This window comes from Pomacea canaliculata, linkage group LG13 (genome assembly GCF_003073045.1).
Source record: "Pomacea canaliculata isolate SZHN2017 linkage group LG13, ASM307304v1, whole genome shotgun sequence".
Taxonomy (NCBI): Eukaryota; Metazoa; Mollusca; class Gastropoda; order Architaenioglossa; family Ampullariidae; genus Pomacea; species Pomacea canaliculata.
The window spans coordinates 10,020,460-10,047,392 of NC_037602.1; the positions used below are offsets into that span (position 1 = coordinate 10,020,460).

The 26,933-nt window shown below is 42.2% G+C and overlaps 1 protein-coding gene across 1 annotated transcript; it reads left to right on the forward strand.

Annotated features, from left to right (window-relative positions):
- The first annotated feature begins 1,148 nt into the window (after positions 1-1,148).
- Positions 1,149-22,878, forward strand: LOC112554402 (hemicentin-1-like). Its single transcript, XM_025222163.1, is given in 7 exon segments — positions 1,149-1,286; positions 1,288-1,323; positions 7,803-8,022; positions 8,263-8,283; positions 9,414-9,704; positions 18,101-18,124; positions 18,653-22,878. Coding segments are annotated over 7 exon segments (882 nt in total). The 3' UTR covers positions 18,805-22,878.
- The last annotated feature ends 4,055 nt before the right edge of the window (positions 22,879-26,933 follow it).

The following is a 26,933-nucleotide window of genomic DNA, read 5'->3' on the forward strand; positions in this document are numbered from 1 at the left end:
GCACTTTCCTGACCCAAGTCCCGTCTGTCTTTCTCACTATATGTCCTTGTTTCCTTCCATAACTGCGACGTTGGGAGGAAACGTGGGGTAAACATGTCTGGGTATTTATCGGAGTGAGAGCTTGGACATCACGAGCTTGCTGTGCCATGGAGCTCTGTCATCTCTCTCCCATCCCTCTCTACTTCTTCTGTCCTCCTCCCTATCTTTCCCTCTTCTGTCATCCTACCTGTCTTTCCCTCGTCTATCCTCCTCCCTATCTTTCTCTTTCTTTTCTTTGCGCACTTTTTATGGATGTAAGAGCAAAGATCATAACAAAGTCTGTGTCTACTGATTCGTTTAGCTTTACCTCTACCCTACAGGTTCTTTGGTCATTGCTGGTTGAACATCCTATGTACTTCACAACTACATCGAATCATTTTCTTACAAAATGAAAAGGATCTAGACAAAATGTTTTTTTTCTCATTCCTCCATCATAGTCGTCATCGCCGTCGTCGTCTTCCTCCTCTTCATCCTTCGTATTATCATTATCATCGTTGTTGCTGTTTCCCTGCGTACCGACTGTACCCTCTGCTTTTCATCAACGAAATCCTAGCTGACAGTCGGATTGTGGCTTTCTGCCCGGGGGAGAAGCGTGTGTGTGTAAGGATTTATGAGAAAATTGTGGAAAAGAGAGTGGGTGGCTCTATGGTGCTAAAGTGTTCCTCATCCTTCGTCAATAAGATGATTCACGAAGTGTTTCTTGCTAAGCTCTCGACGGACAACCAAACGCGTTGTTTTGACAGCCCACAAAAACAAATGACAGTCCCGAGAGGATCTGGTGCAGGATGAATACCTCAACCCTTCCACAAACACACCCCCCTGCGATTAATTTACCGAAAAATTATCCTGCAGACAGTTGTTCCTCTTGTACATGTGTATCACAGTTGTTTGCAGGTCGGATGTGTCGAGGATGTATGTTTTCAAATTGTGTGAATTAAAGTTGAACGTGATTGAATTGTTCAGGATGCATGTGTTCAGGTTGGTTATGTTCAGACTTTGTTCTACACCGGGTGTATCCACCTGTACTTCTTCAGAACTGACATGTTGTGACTGGATGTCTTCTGCCTGTAGCTGTTGTGGCTGGAATATGTTCTGACTATACATGCGTCATGGCGGATGCCTCACTTCCTGTCTTGCTCTGTGCAGGTCACTCGGAGAACCAGCGGCAGGTGAAGAACCCACGGATTGTCCCCACCTTCGTCCCAACCGTCACCAACGTCACGGTCAGTCAGGGCGACCTCGCCACCACTCCCCTGCTCCGTCAAGAACCTGGGAACGAGACAGGTATAATTGTTGTGCTTTGTTGTTTTAATTTATTATTCTGTTCATGTGTCTTGTATATTATATAATTTCATTCGCCATTTTCGCCAGATGAGTTACCCTTTTTAAATGTTAAATTATTCCCTCGTTTGTTATCCCCATTGTCACTTGCGCGCATGCGTGAGAGTGTGTGTGTGTGTGAGAGAGAGAAAGGGTTTTGTTGCTATATGTGTGTATATAGTTTTCAGTACAAGTGCATGTATCTTTAATTTCTAATTTTTTTTAATCTTGCATTCCTTTCTCTCTCTTTAGCACGCACGCACGTGCGCACACGATATTTACCGGGTTTTTTTTTCTACACAAATTCACGAATCACATAAATCACTCTCGCACTAGTACGTTCACCTGGACGCGCTCGTACACACACAAATCGTGAAAAAGCAGATACATTAAGGTTAATTAAATAATGTTCATTAATTTGTTTAACGAACAAACCTACCGCAGCAGCTGAGGGTGTGTGCAGCAGTGCGAGAAGGCGGCAGCTGTGGGGTCAAAGTGATGCATTGCGACCCCAGGCACGCAGCCGGAGGTGGGGCTGTGCAAGCAAATGGCGGCGGTTGGTCGGCAGACACCTCGGTTATCGTCTTGTGACTCACTTAGCATCTTCCGGCCGCTCGTCAGAGCTGTTGGTGTAAACTAGTTAAAAGAGCGCGTGCAATGCATGCCGGTCACCCAATAACCGGAAGGAGATGGTGGAGAGAGCGCAAGGCATGGGACACCCGGGGATTCACATGGGGAGGGCGAGTAGTTTACACCTCTTGTGACGAACACGTGCTAAATAGGTGTTGACTTATGATAAGCAGGCGGGTACAGTGCTAATCCTGGGCAGGAATCAGGGTGGTCTGTTTCCTGTTGTTTGTGAGGGCGCGAATAGGATGCTGGTCGTTCTCTCGGCAAACTCCGCGAGCTTTTCACACCTGTCTGAATTGAACAGTCGCTGGCTTCGTCATTCTTCCGCCTGACCTATCGGCGGTTTTATTGCCTTGCTCCTCGCCTCCCTCTCTCTCACTCGAGATGCTAACGACAGTCGAGATGGAGGGGACTGCCCAGCTCTGTGGATGTAGTAGCAAGAGTATTGCTGCCGACCAGAAAAGTGTTGAAGTGACCTGGGATATTTCACATCCATCGACAATGGTCTTGAGACCAAGATTTCTCTTGTCATCGTTTCACAGTACTCCGTCCACTGCCTAGGTAATAGTCCACATCACCCTTCATGACCCCAGAAAATATCTGGTAGTTCTGTTATTATTTATTGACAGAAAACCCAAAGCAATTTAGGCTCAGTTGTCTCACTATTGTCTCATACATGTCAGTCTTATTTATTTTCTCGACATATTTACAGCAATGCTAGATGCTGAACTTTGACCCCCAATATCTGCTAACCGATTTAAGCCTCTTTGCTATTAACAAGGCAAATCGTCTCTAATTCTTCTACAATACAAAATGAACAATAATAAACATATCTAGACAATAATGTTGACTGTCTACCACTGGCGGGATTTGAACTTCTACTCTTAAGAGTTTGTGCATCTGATTAACAAGGCTTTGCACTTGCAACAACAGGACAAAAGTTTGGTGGTAGGAAGAATTTTTTAGGTTGTTGTTTAGTTGTTTTTTTTTTTTTTTTTTTTTTTTTAAATGAAATCCACTCTGCAATAATCGACATTGCCACTTCAATTTGAAAACATTTCTGCAGCCCAGACTTGTACGAAGCACGTGAGAGATGCCTGCTGGGAGCTGGCAATCGATGGTGTCACGTGCTCTGTGGTGCTAGCATCTACTGGCACCAGACTCTGATCGCCGAGCCTGCGCACCCAGCATTAGAAGGGAATGGGGTGGGGCTCAAGATGGCCGGGGTGATATTTCTTTCCTTGCTGTCCACAGCGCCGTCCCCGGGGACAGACAGGTCGCGCTAAGAAAAAGTGGAGCTGCCAGCAAGTATTGCATGGTCCGTTGTCAGCAGCATACTTGCAGACAGGCTGTTAAACTCGTGTATAATTCACAGGTTTTTATCATGAAAATAGCTTCTGTGGTACTCACTGATCCTTTCGGGTTTTCGCTAAAGGCGATGAGAAGTCCAGCAAGGAGTAATTTTATTAAAAGGGTATCGTGGTGGCAGTTGTTCTTCAAAAGAAGTTTTTAATATTTTTAACTTCGGAAAAACAGCTTATTTTGTTAAAATATAAAAGTAAAGGCAAAAGTGAAGTTAAAATTCGTGAAAACGGAAGACCAGTATTTTTGTTTGTTTCGCTTCATCTATTGTTGGGTTTTTTCTTGATTATTGTTTATACACGTAGACAAAGTTCATATTTCAAACAGTTTTATTTTTTTAAAGACTGCTTACAGATGAAGGGATTCACAGTCTGCAGGTTTAGAAGGCGGGACTTCATTCATTGTTGCCATAATGAAAGAAAATTTGCTATTTCCTATTAGCACTTCCCATTGAAATAAAAATTAGTAGTGCATTTGACCTTTGACCCTTTTTCAATGTTTTGCTGTTAGCTGAAAACAATTTATATCTTTCTCCTCCATCCTTTAGAAAAAGGAAGGATGCGAAATTTGCGCTAAAAACTTGCTCACACAAAACGAAAATGAAATGTATTAGATTGCAGGCAGGCTGCAGAAGGGAGGCAACCCGCCTTATGCCCCCTTGTTCACGCTGACGGTATTTGGAGCACATTTTTCTTGTCGTCGCTGGCACCTTGTTTCCTACACTTTCCTGTCAAGAAAAACATTGCCAAGCACCCTGCAGGTCCTGAATGAAATTGGTCTGAACTCTGAGCCAAGGGGACCTGCTCACTTGACTTACTGCGAAGGAATGTCTCTTGGGAGGACAGAGATTCCGGACTGGCGAACAGAGCTTTTTTGAAGAACCGCAAAGGGGTGTTTCTGCTGAACTTTTTGTAAAGAGTGAGGTGAATTCAGTGCCGGTGCAGTCGATCGTAAAATTAGCTATACCGTTCTTGTGACTTCTTCGTCTAGACAGTTATCCGTAATTATCAAGTCTTCCGTTCACACTATCTTGATTCTCATCTCAAGTGCAGCACACGATATTGTATTCTTATCTTGCAGTTTGGACTTCTTGTTGCTGCGTCTCATAAACAGGGTGTAAAGTCAGTGTGTGCAAAGTACATACGGGTCTTTGACATATTCTTAAGGAACTGAAAGTAATCATAGTTTCTTAAGAAAAGATTGAAGAACCATTGCCATCTAGTCTCCTCCTTTTTCCTGTCCTCTTTATCCCAAATCCCTTACCTTAATGAATACCTGCCTTTCAGTCTGTGAAATTCCAGAGGTAGATTGGATTGAACAGGATACTTACTTCAAGCTTACCTGGATCTCATGATTACATAAAATTACCATGATTACCATTTATCAGAGGCTAGAAAGTCGTCCAGCACACAAGGAGGTCATGGCGCCCTCGATGACCTGCCTTGCTGCGCACGTGAACAGCGAGTCGAGCGCGTGAAGAATGAGATGGTTGGCTGTGGTTTACATGCTTCCGGTGTCTGGACCTGCACATACTTTGTGGTGCTTGAAGATGAATGGCATGCAGTGCTATCCTACGAGTGGTGCTTCTGCTAATAAGGTTGAGAGCGAAGAAACATTTTGTCTCGTTTCAAAGAACTGCCTGAAGCGCGCAAGAAATCGCTTTTTAAACAGTCCACACTTGCCAAAATACTTTTAAAGGTCTTTGATCTCTTTCTTGGGAAGCTTCCTGCGAGTCAAAAATACACACCCATCGCGTAAATTCTAAAAATCTTTTTTCTTAGTTTTAGCTTTAATTCGATAGTCTTGTCTACGTAATGTGTAACATGCAATTTTTCAAATGTGCATGTTTTTAAAAATCGGTTTCAGAAGTATTAATTCACAGCCTGAAGACAAATTCTTTATAAATATCACTTAAAATAAATGGTTTTCTTCAGCAATTAGCTCGTGATGACTAAAATGCCCTTTCAACTTTTTTGTTTTCTTTCTTCTTTCAACTTTGGTTAATTCATCCTTTGTTCTTTCTTTTTTTTCCCGTTATCACCATTTAAATGTGAGCCAGAAAGAATTAAATGGATCAGACAACCGAAAAAAGTTTCTTTCCCTGTGTGAAGTCAGGTAACTGCTTTAAGACAGGATACGCTGTCGTATCTTGTTGTAAGAACAAGTAAAAGTTTGGGTTCTCATCAGCATCACATCGCCAGGAGATGCTAACGACTCCCTCGCTAAATCGACTTTTCCCTGTACCCACACCCACATCCCATCTACATCTGGCTTGTACTTGGTTCTGTGGTTTGTAAATTCTGAACCCATTGTCAGTCATACACTCTCACACTTATAGACACTGTCACAAGCTGTCATACACTGCCAGAAATTGTCACTTTGGCACAGTGACTGTCATACACTGCCACACTCTGTCATAAACTGTGGTATTGGAGACTCCGAACTTTGACCCACGATGTCGATGGCAAGGTCGCATGACTGGAGGATGGTCGAGCTCATGCATATCCATCACCTCATGTCGATGGCTTCAGGACGGCATTGCATTTTCAAAGAGGACTTGAGAAAAAATACCAATTGCTGCTTTATGATGATCACATTTTATCATTTCACTGTATGAATTATATGAAATTAAAATAATACTCTGAGGTATAGAAGAGGTCGTTATAAGCGTTTGACAAGTTGTAGACAAAGCTTTACTGCCAATATATGTTAGCAGGCGCATGCTCGCACAAGAAGGAAGAGAGAGAGATGAACGCATATGCACTATCAACCCTAAAATTAAACGAACACGAACAAACATAAAAATAACAGTGCACTGCATGGGTCAGCACTCGAGATGCCTAGGGATGCCTCTTAGCATTGATCTCCACAGCAATTTTTTCCCTTGTCTGTATCGCCGATCTTCATGCCCTTCGTCGGACACGACCTCCTTCTTCAAAGGTATCCCTGCATGCAAAGCGAATTAAACCTCGAAACACTGCGAGCCTTTTCATCGACAAAGCCAAAGACTGTGGCAACACAAACCGCCCCAAGTCTTGTCTACCCAGAGTCTAACGCTTGAGAACCCCAAGCCTCAAAGACTTGGGCATGGCTTCTTTGATACTTTGGTTGGTGCTGCACAATTGCAGTAATGGGTATCGACAAAACTGGGTGTACATTCACTCCTAGGCCCTCCCTGCTTCCTTCTGGACTATGGGGGTAGGAACTCTCAAAGAGGCTTAATTGAAGAGGACGGGACGGTGTCGATACGTATGGAAACCATCTGTCTGACTTTGGGTCTTCGCATTTTGCCCAGGCTTGAATGACTGTATTTTTGCATACATCCTGCCTGTCAATCCAAATCCCCAGTGCTGCTGTCCACGGGCTCGCAGTCTTGCTGGAGCCGTGGCACGATTCAAGTGGTCTTGTCAAAGCTTCGTCTTCGCTAGATAAGTCTCTTGCATCTTTGGTGGCCTGTCGGCCAGTGAGGGTGAATGAAGAGGTTTTAATGTCTGGCCTGTGACTGGAGAGAACTGCGATGGGATTCGAGTGAAGGGACGGAACTTCGATGTGCGGACAGTCAGGGTACATAGAGGGCGATGTTAGTCCAGAAACTTTGGTATCCGACCCTCTTGGGTGTCATGAAATCGCTGTGCAGGATAAGCACGGTAATAGTAATTTTAATATGAGAAATTATAAAAATGTTCTCTATCGTTCTCTATGCTCTGCCTAAAAATTGTTCACATGACACTTGAATGACCGATACCCGGATTTTACATAAGCTCTTTCAGATCGTTTGTCTAGACTAAAAAGTCCACATAATCTTAGGTTTTCTTGTTTTTGCCTCGCCTACACAACTTTCTTTGTTTCTGCGTTTGCTTTCTTGCGTGCATGTGGATGTTTTTGTGTGTGTGTTTGTGCGTGTGTTGAGGGAGGGATTGGGGATGGCACGTGCTCGTGTTTGGCTTTCATCACAATTCACGTTGACGTTCTCGCACAAGTTTGGCACACAGTGTCAAGAGTCTACATGCCACATATAGCAGCGTAAAGACATAACATTCCACACACATACCAGATGTACATCTGTAAAGACATTACATTCCACATAAAAGTGTCAAGAAACCGGTCAACCAGTGCGCGACCGAAAATGCAGTCTCGCCGCGCTTACCTGGGAAATAAAACGCAGCAAAGACAAATTTGTATTTATTCATATGTATTTTCCTTATGTATGTAGTCACATATATTTTCTTGCACTTACACAGCTATGTATCTATATTTTTTCTCTCTCTCTCTCATACACACCCCCTCTTAAGCATGCTTATGAAGAACCCACTCCTTTCTGCAGATGTTGTGATACATGTGTAATTGTGTAATTAATTGAATGCAAATGTCTTTAAAACATGTGAACAGAATCGATTGATTTACTATCTCGCTAAACTGTCGAATTGATTGATTGACTGATTTATCCAAAGGTTTCGTGGCGAAGAATGGGATCGGACTTTTTCTTGACCATCGGACAGGACACGTGGGTGCAGGACCCGAACCTGATCCTTGAGTACGCCGAATGGCCGGGCTCTGTGGCCGACTGGAACTTGGTCTTCAAGGAGGCAAGACTGGAGGACACGGGGACCTACGAGTGTCAGGTCATTCACACGGAACGGATTACCTGGCGCGTGCGGCTTAATGTCATACGTAAGTTGCTTCGATGACCAAAGATGGAGCATTTTAGGTGACACAGTCTAGGCAAGTTCTGTAGCAGCTCGTATCATCCGTTCTAATTGTATACAGTATTTGCCTCCATGCAGTTTTCAGTTATAGGTTTTTTTCAACACCATGACATGTAATTCAATCATTTATCGTCCGGAAACATTTATGTATTCAAATTACTGTAGTCTATGTATCAATGATCTATATTTTTCATTTCTTTCGCAGCAAAACCTGTATATAGGCCAGGTGAGTTTTGTTTCCCAATTTTATTTGTATATCATAATGAAAGCTCGAGTATTTTGCTAGTCATTGTTACTTAGAAACTTAGGTTCTTGAAACATCCTCTAAAGATTTCATTCTTACCTCATATAAAACAGTCCTTCGCTGTTTCCCGATAATTTTTATGTAGCTTTTATTATTTTTACAATATTATTTCATCCATATAAAAATGTGTCTTTGTACATCTTTTTATCAGAGTTGCTTATTTCATGTCTCTCTATCATCCGACAAAGAAATGTTTAGTTTCGTGATTCTAAAAATTGTTAAAGAAACTGTGCCTTTATTTCGCTTTGTATAAAATTCACTTTACGGTCAAGTCAGTTAAAACAATATATATATAGTATATAATATATTGTCATACACTCTTGATCTAATATCCTAACAGTACGACTCCTATGACAGTTACCCACACACAGAAATCCATCTCTTTAATATCATTATACAAGCTGTAACTGTTGTTCCAGATTCTGTACCATTTTGGTATCAATTGACCTTTGTTCAGTTTGAGGCGGCCACTTTCTTTTCATGTGCACTGAATAGCAGACATTCTCTTCATAAGTAGGAAAAAGAGGAAAAGTCATTACCACCATGGTCTAAGAATTCTCAGTTACCCTGACAAAACCGCGAATTCCATCTTGTTCCAGACGCCTACAGTAAAGTTCCAGCTTAATGGCTGGAGGGGTAGTAAACAGTAAGTAGTTCACAGCGTAAGGGGGGGAGGTACTATTTAGTAGACAAAACCCATCCGTCTACCTGTGCGGGCTGTTACCTCCCCTGAATCAACTACCTGAGTGCAGGGAAAGCAGGAAGGTTTCTGGTCACAGTAAGTGATGTCCTTCACCTCTTAAATACAGGCTGCCACGCTCCATCTTCCTTTTATCGACGCCGACTGTAAGCAGACATGCTGCAATCATTTCTCGCAAGTTCAGACGGAAGTCACATGGTGATTAATAGCTAAATTACAAAACCACCTCACAAACTGAATAAAGGTCAACTTCGTGACCCTACAAACTTTCCTTCTGAAGTCATTATCGTTAATGTTTCATTGTTCCCCTGCCCCATGAAGTCGGTAAGTCAGTGGCGACTCTGTCTGGCAGCTATAGCTCTGGAAGGCAAGGAATACGTGGAGTCCGGGGAGTCAGTGTATCTGCTGTGCAACACCACAGAAGGTTCTCGCGTCCCCGATGACGTCGACTGGTTCAAGGACGGGGACAAGATCGACAAGCAGAAGTACCCGCACGTGGTCATCACCAAGTTCCGGTCCAAGGAAGGCCGTTCGCTCATCTCGGAGCTGATCATCGAGCGGGGCCGCAACACCGACTCCGGCACCTACATCTGCAGAAGCTCCCTGCAGCAGATCGCCAGCCTGGAGGTGACGGTGCTTGTGGGTGAGTACCCGGGTGGGAAGACCTCTCCATCGCGCATAAACACACTTTCAAGGTGCGTAAACAGGCATCAAAACACGATTTACATATGTAAAGGAAAGAATGGGCATAATTAGAACACGTTTAGCAACTGGTGTATCATCATCATTATCATCATCATTACCATCATCCTTCTTTTCCTTCTTGTTCTTGTGTTGATTTGTGCACGTGACTTGCGGTCAAAGCGAGATTGAAACGTGATACATCAGAAAAAAAAGATTTAAAAAAAATTATGTCTTACTAAAGTCTGAAACTCAATATCATTGTTGTTAATGATGCCAATGATAATTTACTGAAGCCGTCTGTCGGTAATACCTCCTATTGTTTTTTCAACTTTGTGGCCTGACCTGGTCAACATCTGTGACCTGTGACCTGATCTGATGCACCGGGTCACGCAAGAGTGCAACATCCCTCCTGGCACCACAGGAAAAACCCGTCGCTTTGGCTGCAAGCAGCATTTTGTCAAATGGAAAATTATTCCCCGTAGACCGAGGGTACTTGCAATGGTTGGGCGATGTAAGTTGAGCTTCGAGCAAACAACAATCAAGCGTCTGAACAAAAGAGAGCGGTCCCTTCGTTTGCGACCAACCATGGCTGTTCGTCTTCTTTGGCAATCGATGGCCAGATCAGGACGAGAGAGATCCCTGGGGGGAAATGAAAACATAAATCTACCCGTGTGATGACAACCCTTATTTATCGTTGGATGGGCTGGATTTCGTGAGCATCAGCGTCAAAATTGGGTTGGCCAGAAGCGTGGGGTCGTTTATCGCAGCATGCCTAACCTTTAGTTGACCTGCGGAGTATAAAGCTGGATGCGCAGGGGCGAGGGTCATCGCACAATGATGGGTATTTCGAGCCTCGGTGCAATCTACTACCATGTCTGCACGCAGGTTGTATATGGTCTTGTCTTTCAATAAAAAAATACTGAAAAAATATAAATATATAAAGATAAATCATTGCATTCAATGAAAACTGTTTTAATGTTCGTAGACGATTAAACCTGTCCAGTTTCCAGTTGCTTCTTTTCATACCTCTCTTGTGATTCCCTACCTCATCCCTCCTCCTCCTCTACCTGTTTACAAGCTAATCCCTCCATGGGGAAAATAATCCAGGACGACGTGCCTCGAGTGGCTGCGAAATTTGCTTTGATGAAGCTTTGGTAAATAATCAGCAAGGCCACTGTCATCTGATGGGTTTTGCGATCGAAAACGTGAGGGATTTTCACAACGATTGGGATTGAAGCAGGAAGAGTCAAGTTTCGGCAACAAGGACCTTGTTTATCTATAAACTGGAAAGCTTTTGCTCCGCTTTGCTGGTTTTCTTCTATTGGTTTCCTTAAGTTTTTGCTGTCTTTGACTGAAGCGAAATAACTCGCAGACTTTGGTTGGAAGCAAGACAGTTGACCTAGCGGATTCTTGATGAAGTGAAATCTCTTCAAGTGAATTTGCTAATTTGAAATATGATTTCCTCAAAGACTGACGAATGGAATAAGAAATATTGTTTGCTTAACTTTTCTTCCGAAAGCAAAACTTCTACCCTTCTAAGAGTTGTATTCCCTCGCCCTTTTCGCCAACTATAACTCATTGTGCGTGTGTTACTTATCGATGTGTCAACCGGTCTGTTCAAAGGTCTGTATTCTCTCTGGTTTACACTACCCGTCCTCACAACATACCCGGGGTACTATCAGCTGAAATCTCCATTTATTTGTCCTGGCGCCTGTAGTCTGTGACAGGCTCATCATGCTCTCTAGAAATAAAAGACATAAAGATGTAAATGTCATGAAAGACGTCGGTGACATGAAGACATGACAAATGATTGTATCCTCATAGTCTGTGGCAATAATTGTAACCAGTCCACGAGGACATTGATCCAAGTTTGGCAGGGAAACAAACCCTATCTGTTTACCTAGCAACATCTTCAGTCACGTGACATGCAATTGTTTTGTTGTTGTTTGTTATGGGAGTTTTGTTTGTTGTTTGTGTTTGTTGTTGTTGTTGTTGTTGTTGTTGTTGTTGTTGTTGTTGTACTATTGCTGCTGATGATAGTGACGTAGGTCGTGCTTGCATCTCGCGGTTCTAACCATCATGAATTAGAAATCTTGACAAGCAGGAAGTCGAGCTTAGCAAAGAAACAAATGACAATACATTGGGTGGGGATGGGGATGAAGACCTGTATAGAACAACATCAGTCAGTCAGACCTACTGCCCTTAACACAGGTCATTGTAAACGGTTTTTATCCACATCTCTAGTCTGTCCCCTCCCACCATCGAGTCTGCCTCTTCCCTCCCACCTTGTCTGTCCACCCACCCCAACCCATATCTGCTACTCTCCCCTCTGTCAAGGGAAGAGAGACTTTACCTGACTGTTGCAGTATGATCATGGAGTGTTTACGAGAAATGTAAGTTGGTGTGTAATACACTTTCCTCTCCTAGTAACCCAGGCATGACGTGACCTACTATTTTTTCAGATGTTTCTCTGGCGACATACATAAATCTCCTTGAGGAAATGAAGAATCTGCTTTGATGCATCTTTGATGTATCTGTGATGTCTGGCAGCTTTACTGCCTTTCTCTCTCTCCCTCCTAATGTTGTCTGACTAGGTCTTCTTTCCATTCGCTACCTCTCTTTTTCTCCACCACTCTCTCTCTCTCTCTCTCGATATACCTCACTAGTTTTCATGTTTGCTTATTCTTTTTTTTCTCTCTCTCTTTCTCTTTGTCTTTTTTCCACACCTGTCACACTCTCTCTTTCTCCACCTCTCTTTCTTTCTCTCACTCCTCTTCCTTTCTATTTCCCTCTCCCTCTCTCCCTATTCTCCTTCCGTGAATCTTTTCTTCTTCAACCCTTCCTTTGTCCACATCCCTTTTCTACATTTTCTACCCCTCTTATCTTCATCCCCCTCTCTTCTTTTTCCTCTTTACCCTGGGTTCAATCGTTTGCTCCTCCTACCGCGGGTATCACAGGCACAGTATCAAATCTCCATTTTTAAGCGCGGATGTCGAAGAGTTTGGCGACGGCAGTGTGCGTGTAGAGATACCACAAAACAAAATGCCTGCACGCCTACAGGGCGCCCTGCTCTCACCACGAGGCTGAAAATTTAATTTTTCGAGGGCCCTGAAGACAGCAATAATGCAAAGTAAGGACCAGCGGCAAAAAATGGCCTAATGATGAGAGCTGTCTTCCTTCCGCTTGATCCCTAAACAATCTCCCTTCGTAATAAAACACAGGCCGATGGCAGTTGGCTGGCAATCTTTAGTCGGAGCTAACAGAGATTAGAAGTTGAACTCACCGGACGAGAGGACCTGGGGTAAGGGTAACTGGGTGGTTAAAAAGGGGAGAAAATTTATCGATGAGTTTTGTCTCGCTAATCACTTAACTTGTAGGGGGACAGGGGGGGGACAAGGGGGGCAGGGGGATAGGGGCGACAGGGCTCCAGAGCGGGAAAGCTGGAATTGGTTTCTTGTCTGTGCCAATCAGTACAATTTGTCTTTGCACTTTCTCGAGAAAGAGATCTTACAAATCCGGTAGAGTGAACTCGATGAACTATGTCATTTATTTCTATTTGAGTGCAATCACGTGTCGTGAAGTACCCATCAGTAGAAGGACATAAAACTGAGCGTTCATCTCTTCCGAGAAGTCGTATGTACATTTATATTTGTAATACATACCCTTGGCACTTTAAAAAAAAAAACTGTATCTAAAGAACATTCACTGTCAATAGAAATAGACAACACACAAACACAAACAAAATAGTGCATAATATATATATAATGCACTATATAATACATTACAGTATACTATATAATACAGTACATATTACTTGATTATGATAATAAATAACGATTGTATGTCCACGCTATGAGTCGCACATTGACTCATTTCTCACACAGTACCGCCGTAAAGCGACTCATAACTGTGTGAGGGTTGGAGGAGGGGAACGAGAGAAAAAATGAGAGAGTGACAGTAATTTTTTTTTATAAAACCTGCATGAGGTGCATTAAGAAAATTACAGAGCTTTTAGAACAGATGAAAACTCTAATTTTCTTTGTGTGTGTCTCTGGTGTGAACTCTCTCGACTCAGGGGACTTTAACATTTCAAGCTTCAAATATAATGATGCAACTAGTGCCAAGCAAAAACACTGTGTGTGCGCGTGCGTGCGCTGTTTATCTTTGGTGTCGCAACGCTCCTTTGATCTCAGTGTCCCTGAAGTGGGTCTGGCACCATGAAAAGCATAAAATTGAAATCTTTGTTAACGCCTCTTGAAAAGCTGGACTTAACCACTCCATCCCTAGTCTAACCCACTCTTCCGCGAAAAAAAAGGGTGTGCCGGGTGCGCAGTGACGACCTGCTCGCGCACAACCTCTATAGACGACGACCGACTGATAGAAAGATCTGACTTGTCTTTGTACCACCCTCAAACTCCCCTCAAAAAGCTTTTATCACTCTTTGTTTTCCTTTGTTGGAAGCTCCCACAAGTAATAAACTACACCAACAGAAAGTCACCCTCAATCACCCAGTTACTCACACTCGACAACTCAGCGATGATAGTCAGAGGCTCACTATGATTGGTGTTACCTGCTACGGTTGAGAAAACTTGATATTCATTTGCCAGTCTTGTTCAAGAGGGATATCACACTTGGTAAGAAGGACTTGACGAAAGCACTCTTCTTGGCGACAATGATTTTCCACATCGCCACTCTCGTCTAACATCTGTCAGTTTGTGAAAGTTGTGTGTGAAGGTCACAAAAATACAATAGTTTGTTACAGGACATTGGAACTTTAGTCAATATGATAAGTGAACTGTGTTGGAAATACATTTTTCAATACAATCTGCAGCTTTATAAAGACTTTTCGAAGTCTGCCGCTTCAACCGTAATGGCAACATCAATTTCTTAATTTTTGAAATTGAATTTTCGAGGGAGCATGACCTTTTGCTAAAGATAGCTTCATCAACAGCTTCAAAAATGCATTGTGAAGATCTGTTGTGATGAGCGTGAGCTCAAAACCCGAGAGGGAAGCTCAGAGCACGTCCTGCCGTCCACAAGTGTCAAACTAAGTGTGACGAAAAGAACACAAAGCATAACCTTTGTCATCCCAATGGAGAGAACCCTGAACCCCGTTCCCTGGAGTCCCCACCCCACCGCTGCCTATAATCTGACAAGATTTCCATCACATCATCAACGGAATACCGTGCATGGCTTAGATGACCTGATCGGTCAAAATGAGCCCTCATCTCACTCTGTTATATTCTTTTAAAATAATAGAAAAAGGTTCATTTTTAACAGATGTTGCTCACTTTTTAAACTATAAACAAAATAATTTATTAGGACGTTCTCTGTGAGCATCAGTGGCTTACAGAGGCCAAGACTCACCTGCGTCCTACCCTTTGAGAAGAGGACCCAGTATCTCTTACAAGTTCACTCGAGTAGTTCCACTGTGAATGTCCCTAACTTTAGTCAACAAAGGTCGGGTAGTGAGTTCTAGAATATCATCCAATCTCGTTCTAAATTAATTAATAAACCCTACATATTGTCTGAATATATTACAGCACATAAGGCTTGGTAAAACCACTTTTTAAAAAAACTGAAATTATCGGACTTTGAAGGTAAAAGCACTGTTTGATGTTTTGATTCTGATAATCTGTGTATTAAAGTCGCCCTTTAATCAAGTGTGCTTTAACATTTGATTAACATTTATTTTGTTGTAGATTCTAAAGATGTGTCTGGGGTCCCCCCCCTCCCATCAGGGTTAATAATTAAAAAATAAAAGAATTAGAATGTATGATACTTCAAGCAGCTGCATGATAAAAGCTAGAGGTGTGGCGATGACTGTCAAAGACTTTTGGATTTACTACAAGAAAAAATTGTAACGATCATGAATTTTGAGAAAATAATAATTTATATTTCCATGCTGTTTTTATTCTTCATGCATAGACCGGTGTCTCATGATAACAACTTCTCGGGTGAGATACCTGTGATTTTCAATGAATTAGTCTGTTGGTCACCGAGTTCGCTTACATCCAGAATAATTATTTAGGTACAGCACACCAGTGCTGAAGTTTCGCTGTTTCTGCTAAGCAGCAGCAATTGTCGCCCTTCATCACTGTCATTGTGTCTCGGCTGTGTAGCGTGCGGGCGGCGGCAGGGGGCGCTACCGGCGCTTGCGTTTGACAGACGCGGCATCCCATAATCTCCGTGAACACAGAGGCGCGTGGCAGTCACGTGGGCACATGACGAATCGTTCGCTCTTCCACCTTTTTTTTTTCTTCCCTGCGACAGACGACGTGACGTCAGACAGCCTGCGGCTATCCACTTCCTGTTTTTCCTTGGGGGCAATAACTCGGTGATTATTCGTATGCAGGCTGTAAGATGTTTCTTCCTGATGCTTGGGTGGAAAGTTTACTTAACTGCAGACATGCTTGCAAACTTTTCATTTCCTTTATAAAGTTTGGAAGTTAAAAATATTGATAAAAGTGCTTCGGGAAGTGGTATTAGTGTGGCGTTTTCCTCCCTGGTGTTGACCTCGTCGAGAGAATTTTAGCCAAGTTCTAAAGAATCGTTTTTAATTAAAACTTATAAATGTGAGAGTGACGTCCGCTTTGATTGCAGTTGTTTGCCCTTGTGTACGATAGTTTGCTGACTGGAGTAGACTGGGTGAGAGTGCTCGTAACTTTGGAAACTTTGTTAGTTGTTTGGTTAATTGTTTGGTTGGTTTTTTTACCTATTTTAAGAAAAAAAAATTGTTGAGAAACAATGTTGTTTTACAAATGAGATAGGTTCGTCATAACGAAACAAAGCAGTAAGCAGGCGACATCATGCAACACACTTTAAACAATAAACATGAACAAGTAAGAAGAACACTCGCCTCTGTTACATTTTTTTTTCATCGTTTTCTGATGCCGAAAAATTAGCTCTTATTATTCTTTTTTGAGCCATCTCCTTTTTTTTTTCTTTTGTTCTTTCTTGCAGCAGCTTACTGAGGTCCATGGGGTAATAATTTTCGGTTCAGGAATTGAATGTCCGACTTTTGCGATGCCCCTCAGAAAGTTATTTCCCCGGAGCCACACGTGGGTCCCCACGTGGTTGTGTTTCGTTTCCTTGTGGTAGTTGAGGCCTTTCAGTTCCAATCAGTCATTGCCCCCACACGTTCACACTTCTGTGTGGGAAATGATGAGGTGTGAAGTTTCTGGCGGCGACCCAGCCGCTCCTGTCAGCGACTTATGACAGCAGCTGACCGGTCGTCTGAAGTAAGGCCATCCGGACCTCGGGCAGGGTAGCAGGCCAAACACTAGGTTAAAGTTACCCTCGTAGTCGCAGCAAAACAAGACACTCAGTCGTCTCTTGACCTGCATCTGTCACTTGGATAGATGAGGAAGCTGACAGGACCTACCACTCTTGACTACTGTGTCAGCAGGACGACCAGTCCAGTCTTTAACGTTCGTAAGCCATCGTGGATGGTCATCTATCACTATCACTAAATATACACACGTCAGCAAGTAAGCACGAGATTAACACAATAGTCATCCTCTGTGCCTCCTTGTACAGCTACCCTCCTGCTGCACTAACTAACCCTTTAGACACTGCTACACCGAGCCACCCCGTTACTCAACCTTTGAGGACCCTGCCGACCTCCACCTTATCCACTCGGTCTACAGTGACAATTTGTTTTAGTTTTATTTATTTTTTTGTTTTTTTTTGTTTTTTTTGGTAGGGAGGGGGTAATTTTTCTTTCCTGCCTGCGCTGTCACGAATAAGGTTAATTAAGAATGGCACACAACTGTTGCTGCTGATGTCTGCGGTTTCAGAACTCAACACACGAAGTATTAGGCTCTAAGATGAAAAACAAAACAAGAGCCAAAAGATTCCATAAAAAAAATATAGGATTTAAGTAGTTGAAGATGCTGTTGACAAGATTATATTGGCGGTGATGTTGTTCTGCATATTATAAAGAGATAAATAAAATCTGTTTTTCGGACCCTGACAGACAGGCATGTCCTACATCAAACTCTGCAGTCGGGCAGGTGAAAGTTTCGCTATAAAAATAACATCTTGCTTACAAGCACTTACAGAAGGTAGAGGTCTATTTTATATATCGTGCACATACCGACAGAAGCTCTGTCATCCATATTAACAAATACTGTCACAAGCTCTGACATACATACAAACACCCACTGACACAAGCCTTGTCATACATACAAACACATACCTATCGTTCATTCATTATCCATTTAGTCATCCATCGCCCTGTGTTTTCTTCATAATCTGGTTTCTGTACTCTTACATACTGACCACCATACTGTGTGTGCATGGATTCCTCAAAACTGTTTTCCTTGTATTAGTCTTGATTTTTTTCTGTTTCAGCGGACACATCGAATGTGAAGCGAGGTAAGGAGAGAAGTGTGTTGTAAGCCTACATCAGACTATTTTGCTGCAAAATTATAATATTTCTCAGCTGTAAACGCACATCACACTACTCTGTTGTAAGAATACATCAGGTTGGAATACATCAGACTTATCTGTTGCAAGAACGCATATCAACATTTCCAACCGTAGGCATACTACATCGCATCTCATTTATAGGCATGCATGAGATTATTGTAATTGTTTCATCTGATTGTTCATTGTTATTAAGTGAAACGTTTCTCTCCATCTTTTTTTTCTTTGATCGCTTGTGTATGAGAGAGATAGACTGCGTGTTCGGCCTCCTTTACCTCTATGTCTAGAATACAACATGCGTGTGCATGTGTGCGAAGTCGGAGGGCGCTAGAAGCGAATTTAAATAAACACATGATTAAGATACACTTAATTCTTCAATCGATTCTTTCTCCCTTTTTTTCTCCACTCCTTCCCCTCTCATTCCGATGTGCTAACAGATGTGTAGGTAACCGAAGACTTTTGTGCTTTCTGTTTTTGAACAAGGATCCGGCATCTCGCAGACCACCAGATCACCCATGCGCGGCGAGAACCGGGCCGTGACCTTCACCTTTCTCCTTGGCAACGCCTTGACAGTGACACTCCTTGTGGCCTTCATCTCCATAGTTACTTTTAACATCGTTACCACGTGACGTCCAACGTGACGGCGTTCGTTCGTGCTGGTGATAAAAATGCTGTTGCGTTGCTGGAACCCGTTTGACAGGAAGTGCCCAATCGTCCTAAACACAGCTCAATGGGGGAATCAACCCACACCTGTAAAAATTTTCAGAAGAAGATCTTGAGAAGATCATGACCTGCGAATTTCTTCTTTTTTCCGCAAAGAGTATACATGCCGTAGGTGAACCAATCTTTATTTCTTTGTGCATCCTTCTTAGCACAATTGTCTGTCTGTCTTTCGTTTTATTCACTTTCTTTAGTTTGTTCTTTCTTATGATAGCTTCCACAAAAGCTTCTTTCCTCCAGAGATTGTGGAATACTGTGGCCATCATTATGTTATCCGTAAACTGACGATAAGATGCACAGATGTCTCGGAGAAAGAAAGTCTGCTAGAAATGGAATACGACAGAGAGCAGCAGCATCAACAGAGTTCATCCCTGATAAGTAGCCCACCACTGATAGGTACCTCAAACTGGATGACAAAAGAATGGAGTTATGAATAAGTGACTTGATTGTTGTTTCTTTTTTCTCTATCTCCTGTTCTTTCTTTTATTCTCTAGACTTCTTTCTCTTCATCCTTGTTGTCACGTTCACCAATTATTGAATTGTATTTCTATGACCCTTATCGAAATACTATAAGAGGTCGTAAATCAGCATACACCAACTTCAGGTGGAAGTGTTGATATTACCGCTATAAATATGACTATACATAAAAGGAGATAAACAGCCGGCATGTTACACTAAAATCACAGATGTTCTGGACAAAAGTGAGAACAGCTCAAATTTTCTTACGAACAAAATGAAACCGAAGAATCATGTTTTATTTTCACGACATGTGGGAGACTCAAAAGTTTGTGAGGCTTTCATCGAATCCAGCCATGCCATATCTAATTCACGCACAGACAACAAAGCACTCGTCAACATGTCGTCATCATCACGTGAGAATCAGTGAACTCTAAACACAGATGAAGGTAAACAGATTGGACACATGTGACGGATTTGACAGTTCCAGTTGAAGGACCAATCGGAGGCAGGCAAGACTACTCGCCGTGGAATGAACGCAGGTACCGACGGTAAAACAAATAAATAACAAACAATGTTACCATGGACACCAGCGACACACAGAGTCTGGAGTAAGAGTGTGGTGGAATGTAACGGTCATGGATGAGTTCAGAAACAGAAAATGTACTTAATGGGTCGTAACCACGGCAACAATTATTAAGCAGAAATACCTTGCCCCAGTCTTAGCTAAGAACAAGAAAAGTTGCAGTGTCACGTGATCAGAATCAGGCGCTTACGAAGGAGATCGGCTGATTTACATATCCCCCCGTGTTGTGGACGGTCCACAGGTAACAGAGGGCGTGTTACTGCTGTGGGCACTGAGGAGAGAGAAAGCAATCCCGGGTGTATGGATGTTCCTCTGGTTCACCACTACGTCCCCAGATCGTGGAGGTAAGAAACTCGTTACTCCAGGATTCTGAAGATGTCAGACTGAAGGTGTTTCACACGACACAGCTGAAGTTTCAGAAACAATTGTGGACGCGCATAATATGCACATGTCTAGATTCTTCTAGAAGAAACACCCGGAAATCGGCATCTGTAGATGACTCGTTGTGGAAAACGTGGAACAATTTCGGTGATATAAATTTTGTGAATGATGAAGAATAACTCTTTTTAAAGCGGAAGAAGCTTTGCCATCTGTGTGGTGTTCACTCCCTTTCCCAAGTCCTCCCTCCCCATCTCCCATTCACTTCCTCTGATTCCAGTGCAAGTAGCTAGTTTTAAAAAAATGCTTTAGTGGAAATGTTCTTAGCTATCATGTTGACAATGTGTTTATTTAAACTATTTTTGATGACTGATTGACATTTGTTAGGCTGCCGTGTCATCCGCTGCACGGATCAGACTCTCACCCATCGCGTGGCGTCAGACATCGACTTTGTTCTCTCAGGGCTGTTTAGAATTTCCCGAAGTTTGTTTTAGCGAGGGTTTCCCTTTACTTTGTGAGTATTTTTGTCTTGTTCTTCACATTTTCAGTTTTGTTATTGCTTTTAGAACGATGTTTAAAATATTTCTTGAGATGGATACTGAAAACATCAGACGATGTTTACTTTTGCTTATACACTGTTGTTCATTCGTCTCATGTTTCATCATGTAACAGTCATATTAATGTATTGGGGTGCTACTGTTCTGCTGGTTGTTTAACAAACTTTAGAACGATAATTGACGCTTTCTAGATGTTTTTACTTGGCCTCTTTCGTGTCACAAATTATAGACAGTAGAACATTTGCGGACATCCGCTATTTAAGTGGTGGCAAAGATCTTGTCTTCATTGAAGATAGAGTCTGGCTTTCGAAGGTGACAGAAGGAATATAAAGAAAAATTGACCAATTTTTAGGATTATTGCTTGTATTTGTTACTGTTAACAAACATCAGTGAAAATTAGGGATGCTGGCACTGAAACCAAGCACCTGTTCCCATCGCCAGGACTATTTTTTTCCTGAGCTAGACCTTAAGTATGAGATAAAAATGCACGTCCCCAGCACTACACGGCCCTGCTGGTGAAGCACTTGGGAATCTGTATGTACAAGCAGGTGTGAATAAACAGGCGACTAGTTTTGCATTAGCCATAGACAAGATGCTCTTTTCTTCTGTGTAGGCATTAAAGAGTAGATAGAGGTTTAAAATTAACTCTAGTAAAGCTCTTGATTTACTTCTATTTCTCCCCACCCAAATCATCCGAGGGATTAATATCGTTCGAAGTCCCTTTCGTGTCGACAATCAGGTAAATTTTTATTTTTTGTTATTGGTGGTTAGAATCTACAAAGTATTGGTTAAGATTTTAATGCGACTTTGTGTCACAGAATCATTGTAATCAATAGACAACTACGCCCACAACGATATTCAGGGAACCTCGAATGTTGTGACATGAACGACTTGGTCCGAGTACGGCCGGTACCAGTTCAGGGAATGATGATGCAGATGCTGATGATGATGATGGCCGGTGCCAGTTCAAGGAAATTATTATTATTATTATTATTCGTGTAAGGAGTAAATAAGTGAACGAAACACAAAAGGCAAGCCGAAGTAGCACCCAACAAGTCAGTAGATGATCGGGGAAAATAGGTCATCTTCAACATCCATGTTTTTTTTTTCTTTAATGTCTCCGATTGGCTTATCATTGAATGCATCATTTTCATTGACTATGTTAATATTATTCAGCATCGTCTGTTTCTTAGACGGCAGACAAACCATTTCTGTTTAAAGTGTCTCCTTCGCCAAGAAAACGTACAGTTTCTGAAGATCTAATCCAATCATAAGCATAACATAATTTACTTACTAAAGAAAGAAGAAATATGTATCGAGAAATAATTCCTGATAGCACCTCTCCGAGGGGCGGAACTTCATCTCGGTATGAACGAACTCGCACACCAGCTTTGGTCACCATTTGCCTTTACAATGAGTCTGGCCACCGACGAGGGGCGTAACATCATGTCCGTTATGCTTTGTGTTACCAGTCTGAATCTTTATATATGTTCCTTACAGACATGCATCCTTCGTCACTATCATAATCATACATTATTGTAAGGACACGACTCCCAATTGGGCTTGCATCACCATGCATGCATTTTATGAATAAATGTGTAGGGTTGGAGTGGATGTGAGACAGACAGGGTGTATGCATGTGTATGCGTGTGCGCGAGTGTTCTCATGCACAAACACATGTGTGATCAAGTCCAATCATGCTCTTCATTCCCAGCGTAGAAGGTCGCGACCCCGACAGGTGTAAACATTTTAGCACTGAATGACTTTATGACCGAGTGATTAGAATGCCTTCGGTACAGTTTCCGCTCGCCCGTCTCAGCGTTGTCTGTAGGTGTATATATTTTTTACCTGTAATCTATTTTACGTACGTACGTTGTAAAGGGTCGTTATTTAAGTCAATCATCATACAGATTGTCTCTGTTTTGAAGCTATTGTTAGGCTCATAACTATAACAAAGAAGACATTTTGAAAAGGTCATTCAAAATAAAAGTATCTCTTTGTTAAAATTTGTGTTTTGTTTTTAATGTTGTTACTGTATTCATCTTTGTGGTGCTTAACGGTTACTTCGAGTGCTGCTTCCCAGACAACTGTGACGTCACTTCCCTTGCCAACATGCAGGTACCAACAATATTGGTCCTTAATCATCTGGAAACTAACAAAACTTCAAAAAAGAACCTGAAGGCAGTACGTTCCTAACAAACTACAGCAACTACACAGGCCACCACTCACACCATCATTCAATGTCATCAACTGCTTAATATTCAACCATTTTGCACGCGTTGATGATGACGGTGATGTGATTTTACTCCATCATCATGGCAGGCTTAAAGCTCTTTACAAAAACACCAAGAGACAATAACTGCTAAAGGCACAAGGTCGTCAGCTCTGTAACCAGAACCGTCGTCAAATAGTCGAGAAAATTCAGGGAGCAGGAGTCAATATAAATACACATAACCACCTGTACAGGCAAAGCTTCAAAAACTAAATATCCATCATTAAATGTAACGAAAAGATGTACATCTCTGAGACGTGTAAATATTTTATGTTTAATGCAAATGATTTATCAGAAATTATATTATTTACATGATTTGAATATCGTTAATTTTGTTGAGAGTTAAAACTGCGAAGAAAGGTGGCCTTTCCAGTTAGTGATCTTTCACCTTTAACCTCGCATAAAATTGTAACCTAACGGCCTCAAAGTGGCTGCTAACACGAGTATTATTGTGATTACGAATGCTAGTTTCAATTTCTAATGTTATCTGATAATAATCAACAACTCCTAACAGTGCAGCCGACACACAGGCGGGTACAAGTGCTGCAAAAGAACACCAAAATGATAACATCAAAGCAATGTTGCACCGACTTCCCTGCAGGGCTCACCTGCTTCAGCATCATTAGAAACCCACCCGGAGCTGGCAAAATACCTGCATTACCGCTCACAGTAATTGTAGAGACTTCAGGTTTCCCTCTAATTGTATCTGTAATGTGAAAATGCGCAGCCCCGACAATAGTTTCTCCTTTCTTTAGCTGGTGGCTTTACTGAAATGTGTTAAGCAAACAAAACAACTGTAAACATGGAAATAAATAATTAAAATGTATTTTTCACAGTTTTTTTTAATTTACTTTGGATTATATTATTTGCTTGCTGTGTACTAATTGGACATCATTGCAAGCCTCACTAGATCTTTCCTTGTCTACCTTGACGTAGTGTTGTTTCTGGATGTCATTTCTTTACTTCTCTGTTTCTTTTGTGCTTCCTTTCTTAAAATTGCATAATTCTTCATTGTCAAGTACTCGGTCAATTTTTAATCCCTCCTGCAGACAACTTTATACCTCAGATACCATAATTTCGTTTCGTGTGCCTTTCATGATAAAGTCTAAAACAAATGTGAGATATGTAACTGGAAAGGAAAAAAAATCGTGAATGAAGACATTCGAGTTGTTTTCAAAATATGTCAGCATTAATAACCACAATTTCCTAGCGAAACAGGCAAAATTATATGCAGCGATTTGCAAATAAACACCTTCCGACATTCCCTTCTATCAAAGGATGAGAAACTAGAGTATCATTAAACAAAGTATGTCCATTGTGCTTCAAATTGTAAAGAACATAACAAGAGAGACACGTCAACATTTCTAACAGTTGTCGGTGGAATAGGTCACCGGATGCAGCCAACAATGCAGACGACATGCATTCAAGTTGCAGGCAACAATGGTGAGATCAGACGAGATGCAGTCAAGTTCCAGGCGCTGTGGAAATGGCTATTCCTCTTTTTTCACCCATTTTTTTTTTTCTTTCTCTCGCTCTCGGAGGCGGCAGGAAATGTTGTTCATGTGAATGATTGTCGCCTGCAGCGCGTGCAGAGGAGCTATTATTAGATGTTGAAAATAGATGCGTAGCAAAGCCCATCTTCCCTGACTGTGAAAGCCACGTTGGGCCGGAGTAAGCAATGCAGTTGCTGGATGAAGACAAATCACCGTGTCTTGTGCGAGAAAACACGAGAGCACGGCGGTGCAGCGCAGAGAGCCTGACGAGATTAAGTGACGCAGTCGACTTGGGGGAAGCAATTCGGTGTGAAACGTCATCAGCAGGCTCTGTCGGCCATGAAGCTCACTCTGGCTGAATCCTGGTGCGAACTTCAATTAGCTGGACTCGCTAGCCATTACAAATTCTGAGTCGCTGACTCGGGGGTGAAATTATTTTTCCTCCACCTATCTATGTAAATACCAAGATATTTCCTTTACACTCCAGATTATCGTTCAATACCTTTGCACAGTCTAGCAAAACATTCGAATACCCAGTGTGAAACCAGTTACAAACCAGCCAAGCTTCCGTCCAACATGTACAAACTCATGTTTAACAAATAATACAAACTAGTCCAGCTCCCGTCCAACCTATATCTCCTACAAACTACAAACTTCCTTAAAGAACTTTTTCTTCCTTAACTGAAGATCTTCCAGGAAGGGGTAGAGTTCTTTTAATAAATGTGATGAGCTGACTACAATATCCCCAAAAATCTTTCTTAACAAAATTTTTAACTTTCGATTCTCGAGATGCGTCTATAAACTTATGTTGCCAAGACTACACCCGATGGCGGACCTCAGACTATATCACCATTAGGCGAATGACCTGCTATCTTGCTTTTAAAACTGCAACACAATACAGGTGATTACATGTTTTCTATTTTATTTATATCAAAGAAGAAAATAAAGCTAACCTTAGCCTTTACGAAGACTTTTTAATGCACAAAAGAGCCAGGAAATGGGTCTGGCGAATCTGAGTGATTTCTCACACTAGAGCCGGTTAACCCCACAGCTTTTCAAGCAATACAGTTTTTATGAATAGTTGAAGACACTAATCGCCGCCTTTTCGCTCAAGCCATGACATTGATGACAAAATTGCACAGACCCACCATACCAACCTCCTCTTCCACGCCGCCCACGAAGAACAGAGCTCGCTTTCGGGAAACATGCTTTTACAGAAAACAAAACAGGTTTGTCATATGCAAACGCATATTTCTCGTTGTGTGAAGGCGTGAAACCCGAAATTTCGAGAAGTAGTAGAGTCAGACCCGCGGGTTTTTTACAGCTCGTTGTGACCATCTGAGCTGCGTGTGCATCTGTTTCCTGAAGGCTCCCTGCTTTCCATCTTTGGTGGGCGGGATTAAGGTCCCACATCCCAGATTTTATTTTGAGGTTTTCTCCTCGCCTGGGAGCTTGTGCTGCCCAAAAGATAAAGTCACCATGGAGAGGTAAGAAGGTCGTTTTGGGGAGAGAAATAGCTTTGCTAGTCCAGGAGACTTAAATCGTGATAGTGCCAGGGGAGAAAACCACCCCATATGTTGCAGCAGCAGGAAAGCTTTTTCATTGTTTTCATCCGTGGATAGGTAGGAAACTCTTGTCCACGTGACTGCTGTCCTGATCTGACATACAAAGAGATGGCCACTGATCCCATGGACTCCACAGCCAAGAACTGGAATGTCCCTTTATTTGAGATTCACGAGAGACAAGTACCGAACACCCACTTAATGTGAGGTACGCTGAAAAAAAAAAAGCCTGGAAGACTTTAATTTTCTTAATTATCCAGAGAAAGCGTGGCTGCTTCCTTGCGCATGCCCCTGCTGTTACTCTTCACGCCTAGCAGCGTTCGTTCGGTGACGTAGGCCAGGTGTGCTCGAACGGAATGTGGTTTAACCGACTGAAGCGATTAACGCAAGGGTAAACTATCTGAAGAAGACCTACAAGAGGATGAAGGCCAATGATTGACTTGTGCTCGCGCGATTTGAGGCAGACTTCAGTTCCGCCCGCTGTTTCCGTTGTGAACACGCAGGTGCCAGGTGTTGTCGAAATGCCGGGGTTCTGTCGGCCCTCTCGGATATTTACGGAAGTTTTCCTTCCTCGGTTTTATTGGTGATGATGAGATCTGCCGTCTTTATGCATTTACCATGCAGTAAGCGGTTTGCGGCTTGTACCCTCCTCCCATTAGCTAATGGTCATAGGATGCATAAACAAATCAGGCGATATTATAAACATGTGTACATCTGCGTATATAACAAAAGTG